The sequence below is a fragment of the Condylura cristata genome, unplaced genomic scaffold (assembly GCF_000260355.1).
Source record: "Condylura cristata isolate star-nosed mole 26May11 unplaced genomic scaffold, ConCri1.0 scaffold00005, whole genome shotgun sequence".
Classification (NCBI taxonomy): Eukaryota; Metazoa; Chordata; class Mammalia; order Eulipotyphla; family Talpidae; genus Condylura; species Condylura cristata.
The window spans coordinates 63,827,392-63,842,134 of record NW_004567106.1 but is presented as its reverse complement, the minus strand read 5'-3'; the positions used below and the strand labels follow the sequence as shown (position 1 = coordinate 63,842,134).

The 14,743-nt window shown below is 49.8% G+C and overlaps 1 protein-coding gene across 1 annotated transcript in view; it reads left to right on the top strand.

Moving 5' to 3' along the window:
* The window catches only part of LOC101625607 (solute carrier family 23 member 1-like), a 35,051-nt gene that overhangs the window by 6,489 nt on the left and 13,819 nt on the right, over positions 1 to 14,743 (top strand). The window contains exons 3-4 of the mRNA XM_004677199.2: positions 1,898 to 2,055; positions 5,661 to 5,820. Coding sequence (XP_004677256.1) covers positions 1,898 to 2,055; positions 5,661 to 5,820 — 318 coding nt within the window. The remainder of the gene's footprint in view (positions 1 to 1,897; positions 2,056 to 5,660; positions 5,821 to 14,743) is intronic.

Here is a 14,743-nt window from a genome sequence, read left to right as displayed (position 1 = left end):
CCCCCCCCCGCCCCCAAGAGGCTCACAAGGAACTGCTGCCAGCCAGAGGAAAACCCCAAGGGGGCACCCTCTGGGAGAACGGGTCCACCCGAAGGGGCAGGAAGACATCAGGGAAATTGTGTGAGGGTGGTAACAGGAGAGTACACCCCACAGAGGAGTGGGGGGCTGCCGCGCAGCCTACTGAGCAGACACGTGCCAGCCTGGGGGCCGCTGCGACCCAGCTCTGCGCCGCATCAGGGGTGCTCGGGCTGGCATGCAGACGCCCTGGCTTTCCTTGTCACACGTTACAGCGCGAAGCCATGGCTGCTGTACCGCAAACCTGCCCTGCCCCCACCCGGGGCTAACACCAAAGCAAAGAAACTTCGAACAAAATAGAGCTCAAGCCCCGGTCAGTATCAGGAGCAAGAGCCAAGGACAAGACTGTGCAGAAAAGAAAATAGACTGACCCCCAGCGGGGAGCCTGAGTCAGCGCCAGCCAGTGCCCGGCGCTGCATCTCGGCTTCAAAACAGCCTGGAGGAGCGGGGGACCCCGCGTTAGGATGCTAGTTCTGAGGAGCCGGCCTGTGGGGCGACCCCTGTGGACCCCACCGCATACTGGCCCCCGCCGCGCGGCAGGAAGTCCAAATTCTGAGCGTGCTGGGGGCTTGGTGTCCACCGCCCTTCCTTACACTACTACCCAGGCCAATACCAGCTCCCTGGCCGCTCCGCGAGGACAGCCCTCTGCACGCCCACAACCGTTAACACCCGCGCAAAATTTAAAGTGTGGAGACAGAAGAGCACGTCGCAGAGGCCAGAGCCAGAACCCTGAGCTGAGCCCTGAGCTGAGCCCTGTAGTGGAGTCGAGGAGCAGGACCAGAGAGGAGTGGGGGTGCCATGTGGCGGGGGTCTCAGAAACACACGCAGCATAGTGAGTCAGTGGAGGGGTGAAGTTGTCTCCCCAAATTATGTAATTATGTAAATAAGTGGCAAATCAATAAGGTGTGTGTGTGAGGGGGAGTTTGGCATCTAAAAAAATTAGGTGGTGCCAGGGGTTAAGTCAGCTCTATGAAGCTATAGGCAGCCACTGCATCTCTAATCCAGTCCCCAGCCAGGGGGGGTGACCCACATGGCCCAGCAGACCACTCCTGTCTCCCCACTGTTCCCCTCAGCAGTGTGTTTCAGTGGATCTGCTCTTCTGCTCCCCACTCTGTCTCTGGTGAAGTCACTCACTCCCTCCTCCTCCTCCCGACCTCTGGCCTGCACCCCAGTTCTTGGATGCATAAATAAAATAAATCTTTTTTTTAAAGATTTATTTTATTTATTCGTACAGAACTGGGGTACAGGCCAGAGATGCGGAGGGTGAGAGGATTCACCAGGGACAGGGCGGGGAGCAGAACAGGTCGACTGACAAAGTACACTGCTGAGGGGAGCAGCGGGCGGGTTGGTGTGGTTTTGCCGCGCCATGTGGTCGCCTCCGGGGCGGGCGGGGATCGAACTCATGCGGAAGTGGCTTAAGCTTCTTAGTGCTGTGCTTTAACCTGCTGCGCCACTAGGGAGGGCCCCAAACAAATCTTTTTTAAAAACTAACTAAATAAATGAAATAGAATGGCATGTAGCACAAATAGACCTGTCACAAAAAATGTTGTACGAGCAAGTACAAGATAAGTATGCTTAAGGATGAGAACATGGACACGAAAACAGTAAGACTATTTCCACTCTTTCCCATTTAATACCCAATCAATAGGTGATTATTCAAAAGTCCCAATATCCAGGGTTCATGGAGTGTTGACAAAACCGGCAGGCAGTCTCCTGTTGGGCCAGAGGCAGAGTACCCCGGGCCCCACCCCCACTCCGCAGAGGGCGCCCCACCCCCACTCCGCAGAGGGCGCCCAGCCCTCACGTTGTCCTCTGCCCGCAGCACTTCCTCACCGCCCTGGGGGGACTCGTGGCCATACCGCTCATCCTGGCCAAGGACCTGTGTCTGCAACACGACCCCCTGACCCAGAGCTACCTGATCGGCACCATCTTCTTCGTCTCTGGCATCTGCACTCTCCTGCAAGTGTTTCTGGGAATCCGGTAAGCAAGACTCCCCCTGCAACCCGCTAGTAGCTGCCCAGGTGCTGGGCAGGCTGGCCAGGCCTGGAGCTGGGGGCGAATTAGGAGGCGCACCAGGGGCTCCGTCAGGGCTCTCTCCACCCCCCAGTCACACAAATCCTGAGGAGCGTCAGCAAAAACCTGCTTGTTAATAACAAAAGATCAAGCCAAGAGGGAGGCAGGGCCATCTGCACCACAGGGACACACTGAGCTGGGCGCTCCAGTACTACTGGAGCTGTGAGCAGGTAGAATAAGGGGCACCTGCCACCCCCAAACCCGCCTGCTCAAATGGGTCCCACTACCCACCTCAGAAAGCCAAGACTTATTCTTAGTATGTAAGATCTTCAGAAGAACATAATTTTAATTCAGCTAGTGTGCAATAGAGAGAAGAGAGGGAAGACAGTTAAAATAGATCCCCCATAAAACACCCAAAGTTACTCATCCTCTGGGGTACAGCCAAACAGGCTGCACCAAACAGGCTGGCCAAAGCAGTACCACTGGGGCCCAGAAGCCTGCCACAGGTCTGAGCACCTCCTGGCGGGGACCCACAGGAAAGGGCAGGAGGGGCCAGAAGTCTGGAAGGAAAGGAGCAAAATCAAACCCAAGCCAAGACAAAGGCTGCCACTGTCATCCTCCCTGCGGGTTTCTCACCCACGTCTCTGTCTCTTTCAAGCGCCTCTTCTGTGTCCCCGAGTCCCTGGGACAATTCCCGGGCCAAGGAGCAGGTGCAGTTTCTGCGCATGTCTCTGCTCCACACGCCTCCAGGGCTTCTCTCCCGGCCTCGCCTGGTCTCCCTCTAGCCTTCCTGATGCCCAGCGCCACCCTCAGTCGCTGCTCGGGGAACACGGGACCTCCCTCTCGACGGGGGGCACACTGTTCCAGAACGCTCTCTCCATCTCCCGTCTCTGCCCAGCCTGCCCTTCGTGCCCCCCAAGGGCAGGGGGTACAAATGGAGACCCACACAGTCCACGTCTAAATACTGGGGTGTTAAAAGCAAACTCACAAGATCTTGTAAAAAATAGATGTTTCAGTCATCTTCCTGCGAGGTCAGGTTTGAAGGTAGGTAGGATTCTCTGACTCCTTGCTGTCTGGCTGTGGGAACTGACACCATGTTGGGGGGCAGAGGGCAGCCCCCAGCCAGTGCTCCTTCCCACATCAGGCTTGCCTCCAGATCACAAATGGTCCCACATGCATGAATATGGACACCCTAACCTGGTCCCACATGCATGAATGTGGACACCCCAACTTGTACACCCATGTTCTGTCCCTACCCACTTCATGCACCATATACTAGATTCCTCAAACAGCTGCCCCCCAAATAATAGCAGCCCCCCAAACTGCCCCTGGGCCATCCTTCAAGCCTAGGAGTGTGCACTCCAAGCAGACATGGGAAGGGGCTCAGGGTCTTTGGGGAAGAGAAGACTGGGACTGGAAGGGGAGGTGTGCGGGCCTGAGGTGAGCTTATGCCCTCGGACTTGTCCCTTCAGCCTGATACGGTATTTCATGTAATCATGGAAAAGCTGTGAATTTGCAAACCCTGGGTCTGGATTTTAGTCCAATGTCCCCTTCTGTGCTCTGGGACATTGGACAAGTCCTTTACCCTCCCTGAGGCTCAGTTTTCCTGGCTGTAAAACAAAGGCGCCGAGTCAGCAAATCTCTAAATCGGCCTCCATGGCCAGTGTAGGGGACACCTGTGATGGCAACAGAGAAGATGATGAGGGGTCACATTTCACCTGCAAAACTGGTAATGAAAGAGCTGTGGGCCTCACCTCAGTTCTGTGAGAAACACAAACTTGTCAGAGTTAAAGTTCAAAGAACTGAGACTCTCTTAGAACAAGCAAAGCAAAAGGAAAACAAAATTAGGAAATAAAAGCAGGCTGATGTCTTTAGAGCAGGGTGGGGGCAAAATGAGCTGGAATTTGGTTCCACCCATGGAAACACTAACTGCCTAAAAAAATGATAAACCAGAGTCGTGAATCAAAGGTTAAGCAGATTTGCTTCCTGATTCTCGCTTTAACCAGTATTTAATGATGAACTTTCCTCAATTAGCTGATGTTGCAAGAAGATAGTGGAAGGTCTTAGCAATTAAAACTACATTAAATAATAAAAAGGAGGTGATAAGGAGCAATAACTGTTGCTTTGATATCAGCTGCCCCAGCTCAAGCCCAGTTGGGGCAGGTGTTCACACCCTGGGCAGCAAGAATGACTGCTTCCAGCTGCAACTTGGGAGGCTTGGATTCCTCCCTTCTGAAATGCTTTAAGGGCATGCCTTACAATTCATTAAAAACAGGACATTATGAACACTGCTTTGAGAGGAAACCTGCACTCCTAGGTTTATTGCAGCACAATTTACAATAGCCAAGATACGGAGACAACTGAAATGCCCCAAAATAGATGAATGGATCAAATAGTCATGGTAGATTTACAAATGGAATATTACTCGGCGATCAAAAAAGATCAGGTTATGGACCACAACATGGGTGGAGCCGGAGGGATGGTGCTCAGTGGAATAAGTCAGGAGAAAGACAAATACCAGAGGGTGTCACTTATGTGTGGGATAGAGAAAAACTGGACAGAGGGTGAGATAAAGGCAAACTCAAAAACTATCCCTGACTATAGAACTGAGGCATCCAGAAGAGGAGGGAGAGGGGGAGGGGCAAGCCCAAAGTAGGGGAGGGGAACACCATGGACTATGGTGGTGGCCAGTCGGTGCTTTGGTGGTGCCATGGTGGGGGATCCTATAACTCCAATACACAAACAGTGATATAAACCAACATTAACTCAATAAGAAAAGAAACAACAATACTCCTCTGGTATTGTAAAGATGAACTGGGTGTACCTCAGTGACAAATGCAGGGAAGACCATCTTTTCCACCCTCCAAAATTCTAACGTTTGGGGGGGGCAGACTAAGTCACCTCGATGGTTCTGTCCTCGAGGAACAGAGGGTTGTTGGAGGTTGACTTACAGGCCTGTGTCTACCTCACAGGAAGGTGGGTCAAGCTGACACAGTCAGAAGTTCTCATGAAGCCAGGACAAGAAGCTCACCGGGAGTGAGGGGGGGGGCAAGTGGGAGTGTCCTCCTTGAGCACAAACTTCAGGTCTGTTCAGTCCATGGGATACAAAGGGACCTGAAGGGAGAGGTGTGGGATTGCTGCTCATATTGGAAAACTCAGAGGAATCTGCTAACTCTGATTTAGGCTGCGTGTGGTGGGAGACTCCACTGTATGCGTGAGTTGTGCTTTGATCCTGGGATCTGGGACCGGGATAGAAAACGGCACCACCATGCGTCTTCCTGAGCTCTGTGCTATCTCCAGCTGGTTTTCTAGCACTCAAATCTCTTCCTGGGTGCTCATCTCAAGACTGGGGTTGGGCCAGTGTGTCTTTCCCCTCCCCATCTCTCCAAAGTTTGATAGGTCTTGTGGGTCTGAATGAGAGGTTGCCAGGAATCCCCTCAGACCAAGAACAGCAGGGATAACGTATTGCTTCTCAACCGAGTTAGGATTGGGGATCAAAAAGCCCCTATTGGGGGAACAATAGGCCCGTGCTAAAGGGTCTCGTGGCTAACTGCAGCCTTCCCCCGCTCCAGGCTGCCTATTCTCCAAGGAGGGACGTTTGCTTTTGTGGCCCCCTCCCTGGCCATGCTCAACCTTCCTACCTGGAAGTGCCCCGAGTGGACACTCAATGCCAGCCAGGTGAACACCAGTGCTCCAGAATTCATTGAGGAATGGCAGAAGAGAATACGAGAGGTAAGGGGGCCAGGGTGGGGGAGCTGTGGAGTTGGTTCATACATGTTGTGTTCGTCTGTGTATGTATGTGCTGGGCAGGCTGGGAGGAAGCAGATGCCAATAAGTAGGTAGAAAAGGAAAGCACCAGGTAGTTGTCAGTGCAATGGAGAAAATAAAAGGGAGTGATGAGCAAGAGAGGGGTGGGGATGCTGGAGTGGAAAGGATAGGAGCAGAAATAGATTTACTTGGAAATACTTGCATATTTCAAAGAGGAGGAGTTCAAGTTTCACTGAACTGGTTTCAGGAAGTAGAGGGCAGCGAGTAGCGTTCCTATTTAACAGGGGAGTTTAAGTGATGTTCTGAATGTTAGTTGACTCCAAATTTTATACTAAGGGCTGAGACTGCAAAGAGGAGTCACAGTGATGATGATGATGGTGGTGATAGTGGTGGTAGTGATAGAGGGGATGGTGGTGGTGATGGTGGTGATGATGGTGGTGGTGGTGATTGTGGTGGTGGTGATGGTGGTGATGATGGTGATGGAGGTGGTGGTGATAATGGTGGTGGTGGTGGTGATGGAAGTGATGGTGATGGTGGTAGTGATGGAGGTGTGGTGATGGTGGTGATGGTGGTGGTGGTGATGGTGGTGGTGGTGGTGATGGTGATGGAAGTGATGGTGGTGGTGGTAGTGATGGAGGTGATGGTGGTAGTAGTGATGAAGGTGATAGTGGTGGTGGTGATGGTGGTGGTGGTAGTGATTGTGGTGGTGGTGATGGTGGTGATGATGGTGATGGAGGTGGTGGTGATGGTGGTGGTGATGGTGATGGTGGTGGTGGTAGTGATGGAGGTGATAATAGTGGTAGTGATGGAGGTGATGATAGTGGTAGTGATGGAGGTGATAGTGATGGTAGTAAAGGAGGTGATGGTGGTGATGATTGGTGGTGGTAGTAATGGAGGTGATGATGGTGGTAGTGATGGTGGTGGTCATGGTGGTGTTGATCACTAGATGATAGATGACAGACCATACTTACTAAACACTTACCATTTTCCAGACATTCTGCTGCAAGTTTTTCATAGATGCATAAGCGCCATATAGACCTAGACCCATAGTGGACTCAGATTAATGAGAAAAACAATGTGTAGGACCATTGGCTTAGAGCTAGGCTGTCAGTGGGTACTGTCTGCTTAGTCTTCTCACTTTGCACAGTGTTTGTGTCAATCTATCATGGAAGCTGGCCTTGGCTTAATTCAGTCATGCCGTTAGGGGAAAAGAACAGTGGCTTTACAGTGCTCTGAGTTTGGTCAAGCTCCGGGTTAGTTTGTCTAGTGATAGATAAAGAAGTATCACACTTAGGATCTGGGCAGGAACTCAGGCATGCCTTCAGCAATAGCAGACGAGAATAGCTTCCAGACCCAAACACCCACCCTGGTGTGTGGGTGGAGGGTGGCTGGGGTGGGCTACTGTGGGAGAGAGTGGAGGTCACTGAGGCCCCTGGGAAGCCCAGCTGTCCCGGTTCCAGCTCCATCTTAACCACCAGGACCTGAAGCGAGGCCCAGAGGCACCTCTTTTGGAGCAGGGCAGGATTATGTGGGGTGCTGGGACAGGTGCCCGACCTAGCTCCTCCAGCGCCCCATCCTAGGCACACCAGAACTGGACAGGACTGGACTGAAACTGTCACCCTAGAGCAGAGACCGTTCCTGGAAGTCAAAGCCCATCCTGCAACCACAATCCACATGCTGCAACCTCAGCACCCTCCTAGCCCGTGGCTAGGAAACATAAGGAGAGAAGGGAGACAGAGACGGAGCCGCGGGCCCAGGTTCCTACTGCACCTGCATTTGACCGATGAGAAGCAATGGAGTCAACACAGAGCAGTCCAGTGCCTAGGCCTCCTGCTTTATGACTGAGACGATTGCTCTCATTTTATGTTTTCTCTCCTCCTGCCAAAGTTTGAATTTGGACCTTTTCAAAGAATTTCTTAGTTAATTTTAAACTAATGTACATTAAAAATCAGTAAGTTTGTATACATTGAATTTACCCTTATACACAGCACCTGGATGAGGAAATACAATAACACGCCCCCCCCACACCCCATAACACACCCTTCCAGTCACCTCTCCTCCAGAGATGACCTCTGTCCGTTTCTAACACTGTAGGTCCATCTGCCTGTTCCTGAGCTTTATCCATAGAGAACTTCACAACACATGCTAGTTTGCTTCTGGCATCTTCATTGTCAAGATTCTTCCATATATTCTCTTGGAGACTTATTTATTTATGCATAGAAGATCTGGGGTGTAGGACAGAAGTGCAGGGCATGAGGGGACTCATCAGAGACACAGCAGGGAGCAGAATAAGTGAGTCCACTGAAATTACTGCTGAGGGGAGCAGCAGGGAGACAGGAGAGGTCTGCTGGGCAGTGTGGGTCAGCTCCCTGGCGGGGTTCGAACAGTTGCGGATAGCTTCTTGGTGCTGAGACTTAGCCCCTTGTGCCCCCGGGAGGCCCCTCTTCCATAAGTTTATATAGAGTAGTACATTATATGTTTTCTTGGCTGAAGTTCTATGAGTAGAATGAGGAGAGGGCGGTTGTTTCCCTCAAGCAGAGAGCTGTGAGCCTTTCCTTTGCCTTTTGCTTCCTGGGCTCTCAACAGATGGGCTCCGCCCACTTTCGGGAAGGCCCCCTGCTAAACTTAGTTCACTGGGTCCAGTGCTAAACACCCCCACAGAATCACTCAGAAATAATGTTTCACCAGTCATCTCTGGGCATCCTTCGAAGGGACACAGAAAATTAGCCATCACAGTGGCATACGTTCAACTTCAGTAAACACTAGAAAATACATTTCCAAAGTGGATGTTTTCATATATGCTCCCAGCAGCAGGCATGGACACCCAGTCACTCCCCATTCTCACCAGTATTTTCTGCCATTTTAGCCACACTGTACGTGCACGCTAGTAAACTTGTATCCTTCTTTTATGACCCTATGAAGTGATCCAGGGTTAGCTGTAATTGTCCTGCTCTTGCAACTCTACTTGATCTCCTTGGGTCATTTTTGTTGTTTTGCTTACAGTATTAGCTGACTAGAGTTCAATATCCCATCCTAGGCTTTGTTAGATAGCATCATTTCCATGCTTTTAATTTTATTGAGTATGACCTTTGTAATTGTTCCGTACCTTATCTTAATCTTCCACAAAAGTTCAACCAGCTGACCATATCCTACTCTACTGTGCCATCACAGGACCTGGCTACCATCACAATGTTCATTTCTCCTTGTCTACATGATCCAGCCCAGTGTACTTTCAATTCAGTTGTATTGAATGTGCTTCTGTTCAGGAGAATCAACTGTGATGCCAGCATCCGTCATCCCAGATGGAAAGGGTGTCTAGAAATAGTGCTAAGAAATCATGTTCTGACAACTTACTTTAAACAGAAGAGGGAAAACTAGCATCTTTTGGTACAGTCATTTGCCTGTACCAAAAGGCAAATGGTTCCAGTTCTTTTTTATTTTTTTAAAGATTTATTTATTTATGCATTCAAAACTGGGGTACAGGCCAGAGGTGTGGGGGGGCAGGGGTTGAGAGGATTCACTAGATAGCATGGGGAGCAGAACAGGCAGATTGATGAAGTCCACTGCTGAGGGGAGCAGCGGGCGAGTCAGGAGAGGTCTGCCGCGCCATGTGGGTCAGCTCCGGGGCTGCAGACAGGTATCACACTTGCACTGAAGCAGCTGTGACCAGCTTGCAGTCCTGTGCTTTAGCCATTGAGCCACCGGGGAGGCCCCCCTTTTTTTTAAGATTTATTTTATTTATGCATACAAAAGCTAGGGTCCAGAGGTGTTGAGATGGGGGTGAGAGGATTCACCAGAGGCAGAATGGGGAGTAGAACATGAAGATCTACTGAAACACACCGCTGAGGGGAGCAGCGGGTGGGTCAGGAGAGGTCTGCTGCACCCTGTGGGTCACCTCCCTGGTGGGGGATCGAACTGAGGTCACAGTGGCTGCCAATGGCTTCATAGTGCTGACTCCTAATCTCTTGTGTCACCGCCAGTTCTTTCTTCTACCATCTTCCTTTCCCCCCACTTTCCCTTTTTACTCTATCCCCTTTCTTTTACTGGAGGGAGTTTTGAGGACTTCTCTGCTACACTTTAGAGACTGGGCAGCAAAAGTCACGCCACTAAACCTCCTTGTGCCCTTCCCTGGGGTACTTTCAAATGATTTAGCAAATCGATTGTTTTTGGGTTCTCTCCACTGGTAGGATGTATTCTGAAAACGCCAGATTATCCATTCTAGCCCATGCAGGCCATCAGCATTCCATGAAGCCAAATTAAATTGATTTCTCTAAACTAAATCCTGAGTCCTGGGAAAAGTGGGGTTTCTCGACCTCCAGATATCTAAGCCAGTCCTTTCCAACTGTCCCATGGATGACTCGTGGTTGTCCTTCTCCTATTTAGCTTGATCTGACATGATCTGCTCCACAAAACCAGTTCTTTGTGGTTTCAAGTGCACAATTTCTAATTTTTGAATACTTTCATTGCTTTTCAGCAGTACTCTGAAATATAAGACCACTTGATACTGTGTTTTTTGTTCACACCTACCTGTCCATACTGTGAAAGTGATCCCCTGGGCTGTTGGACTTGTGAGTTGAAATTCAGGTTGGCCAAGTCCTGAGCTGCCGGACTTTGAAGAGTAGCCTAAACAGGGCTTCAGCTGCTGACTAGACCATACTCAAGCCCATACGCCACAGAATGTCCAGTACAGCAGCCTGCCTGTTCTCCACAGGCGAAACACCCTCACCCTCTCCCACCAAAGCCCCATGCACTCCTGCTCTTGGCAGGCTGGACTCCCTGAGCCACACTGACATGAGGGTCACGTTGTTTGTGAGACACATCTGTGTGATTGTGGCTGGAAGTGGTCATCTTCTTGGTCTTAGTGATGCAGGGAAGGTCATCTTCTCTTTTTAAAACTTAAGGACATCAACATGAACCACCAATATTTGAGATTTGACCATAAAGTTCTATCCTTTGAAAGGCGAAATCTCAGTAGCACCTTCTGAGACTTGACAGATCACACTGCAGGTACACTGGCCTCAGCCCAAAAATCTGTGTAATCACATGGGGGTGGGGGGACTCTGGGTGTTTCTGTGTGCACAGTCTGCCGTATGACTCAGCCTGTTGGCCAAAGTCCAGCTTGCCTTCTTTGTCCATTCAGGGTCCTGCTATTCAGAGGTCATGTCTTCCAGTCTTACCCTTTCTCAGTTTGGAAGTACCCCCTATGTGAGACCCTAACCCGTGCTTCCAGAATCCAAAGACTCACACAGGGAGACCCAAGTCTCTGTGGCTACTTAGATTTTCTTGTGAGGGAGTATCCACCCCAGGGGGGAGGGGACTGTCACTTACTGAGGGATCCCATGAGCCTCTGCTGTGCCTCTTCAGTTCCTGAATGTAACTATCTCCTTTGATCAGCAAAATTTATAGACCAGCTCCTTCCTTATTTGAATTCCTTTCTGACATCACTTAAGATGTGATTGAGATCAATGATCTGAGTTACTTGGTGCCGTTCAGTTGTGGTTCAATTCTAAACAGTGCCCAACAGCAGACTGGTCAGAAATGGCCTTACAAAGGGACAGTGGGTGAGTAGCTGCCCAGGCCACGTGGCACCAAACACTAGCCAATCAGCATGGCCCGCCACCAATCAGCGTGGCCCTCCACCTGTTCTGCTCAGGTCTCAGAGCACGGCACTTGCAAGGACTGGTCTGAATCTTAACTTGTGAGTTTCACACAGAAACTTCTGGTCTTCCCTTTCAAAGACAGTCTTTGTGCACATGTTCTGATGTACTGTGTCCCCACAGTGTCCCTATGGGGTGTCCTTCAGTAGTCTCATGGGGTGTCCTTCAGTAGTCTCAGCACGACCTTGTGCTTCCTTCTTACCTCAGGGTGTGCCCTGAATGATCGGAGCTTAGGACCAGCCTGCTGTATTTCCAGACCAGGCATGGCTGAGAATTTCACTTGTCAAGCTGGCGAGCCCTGGATGTTTGCCAGATTGCTTGGCCAATCTCAGGTTGCCACACTGGACTAAGTCCAGGGCATCCCACTGGGGATGCCCTTTAGGAAGCAAAGTTCCTTTCCTGACCGGAAGAATGTATCACAGAATACATGTAGTTTGTGTCCTTTTCATTTTTTGATTTTGCTGTCTCCCAGGGAACCTATACTTGGCTTTGATAAATCCAAGTTACATCTCAGCCAAAACCAAAAAACCTTGCTGTGTGCTGGGCAGGGTAGTCGCTCAGGCCTACTAAGAGCTGTAATTCCTTGTGCAAGAATCCACAGCTTTCACACTATGAGGAAAGATCTGACAGGTTAATCTGTCCCTCCTCCCTAGACTCTTCTGCTGTTCAAATCCTGCGTGCCGATGAAATGTCTGCCCAGCCTCTTATTTTGAACCTTGCCTTCTGTTTGAGGACACTGAGCAAAAGCTATGGGAAACTGTTTCCCTGGAGATTGGCCAGTGTTACTAATAAGATGGGTGTTTGGGGATACTAGCTTGCTGTGCCTGCAGTGAGAGGATTCACCAGAGACAGAGTGGGGAGCAGAGCAGGCAGATCGATGAAGTACACTGCTGAGGGGAGCAGCGGGCGGGTCAGTTGAGGTCTGCGGCGCCCTGTGGTCACCTCCGGGGCAGGCGGGGATCGAACTCATGCGGAAGTGGCTTTAGCTTCTCAGTGCTGTGCTTTATCCCGCTGCGCCACGAGGGAGGGCCCTAATATACTTACAATTCATCTTTGTGTTTGTGATGTGTGGCATCCTCTGACATAGGAGTCAGAATGATTGGATCAATGAAACATTGTTTATTCACACCTTGGAAGCATTGGAGTATTCTATAGCCATGAGGAAGGACGGGGTGCAGTTGTTTTCAACAAAATGGAGGGATTTTCAGAGTCTTCCGTACAGTATAATCAGTCAGAACGATAACAATAAAACTGGACATTTACACAGGAGACATTTTCATAACGTAAGGCATTTTCAGAAAACTAGTGGACGTCAACAAATATTCGGACGGCTCTGGGGTCGGTGGGGGGAAAAGGACACAGAGATGGGGAAGGAGAACTGATTTAAAGACATTAGTAAATGGGCCTCACTGGGCTTTAGCCCAGCACTATGAAGCTGTCTGCAGCCACTGCAGCATGAGTTCGATCCCCGGCCAGGGAGCTGACCCACATGGTGCAGCAGACCGCTCCTGTCTTGCCCGCTGCTCCCCTCAGCCGTGTGTCCATAGATCTGCCTGTTCTGCCCCCACTCTGTCTCTGGTGAATCCTCTCACTGCACCCCCCATCTCCAGCCTGTATCCCGGCTCTATATGCGTAAATAAATAAATCTTAAAAACAAAAGAAGAAAGAAACAAGTGTGAAGGGGATCCAAGGGCTATATTTAGATGAGAAAAATAAAAATAAAACATTTTAGTTTTTAAACATTGACTCCTGCACCAAATCCAGCTTGCAGTCATGGGTCAACAAATTGTCTAAAAAAAAAAAAAAGTGTAAAAGCTGCACGTGTCCCACAAAACCAAAAATATTTCCTATCTGGCTTTTTACAGAAAAAGTTTGACGACCCTGCTCTATAGCAGAGGGCCGGGGAGGAGTCATTCTTGCTAGTCTGCACCCATTTTCTCTCTGCCTCCCCTGTACAACACCCTGTGGCCAAACCCAGGTCTTCTCGCTGGTGTTTTAGCTCCCTCTACTGGTCCAGGGATTTTCACCAGTGCGCTGAACAAGAGAAAGTTCTTACAAGTTCACCTTCACTTACTAATTGCTTGATTAAGTAGTACGATTTCCTGGGTCGTCTGTTGGAGCTCCAGGTAGATTCTCCATGTTTCATGGAATCTTGTTTTTCCACACACAACTCAGGGCTCGAAACCACTGGTGACCAGAGGCCAGCTGAAAGGGCTATCCTGGCCCAAAATGAAAGTGACACAAACATAGGGAAGGCCAACAGGAACGTCTGTACTTACTGGGAAATAAGAAATAATGGAGGGGTGGCCGAGGGGTTAAGTCTCAGGACTATTACTGGTCAGGCCTGAGTTCTATCCCCGGACCCTGAGGTGACCACATGGTGCAGCAGACCTCTCTTGTCTCCCCGCTGCTCCCCTCAGCAGTGTATTTCAGTCAGTCTGCCTGTCCTGCTCCCCACTCTGTCTCTGGAGAATCTGCTCACCCTCCGCATCTCTGGCCTGCACCCTAGTTTTCTATGCATAAATAAATAAATCATTTAGAAAGACAAATAATGGAGAGGTAAAAGCAAACAATGATTCAGTATTAAGGACATAACAGTAGGAAAAGTAAACAGTAGTGGAAGAGTGGTGTCTTCAACACCATAGGCCAATTTGAACTTCACCTTCTAGAATCATGGTAGCTTGAGCTAACACAGGCCCTGTTCCCATTATTAATGTATGAACAGGCAGGATATATATAATTTCTTCAAATGCATACTTGTTCCCAAACCCAAGGGGAAAACCCGCTTCCTAGAAACAAGATGGAACTGTACTCACAAAGATCATGCTTAGGAGGATGAGGTATGGGATTGGACCCAGATACAGGAACAAAGTCTAAGGGTTTGAGTCCTAATGATCAACTGGGATCCTGAAAGAAGTTTCCTTTCAGTGACTTGGAGCCCATAATACAGTAACCAGCAGCCTAGCAAATTACCAAGGAGACCTTATATTCTGCCCAGGGCCTGTGGAAAGTGCTGGAGCATAGGTTTTCATGAAAATTCAAAATCCCAACACTGCAACACTTATGGGTCTGGTGAAAGGATTCTCAAGCTGAGAAATGAAAGTCCTCTTAATGATGTATTTGTGGTGCTCAGCAGAAGACATTTGCAGCAGCAAGCCCTGGGGCAGATTCTCTGTTGACTCAGGATAAGGTAAAGGAGACACCTGGTGCCCTCAATGGCTTTTTATTAT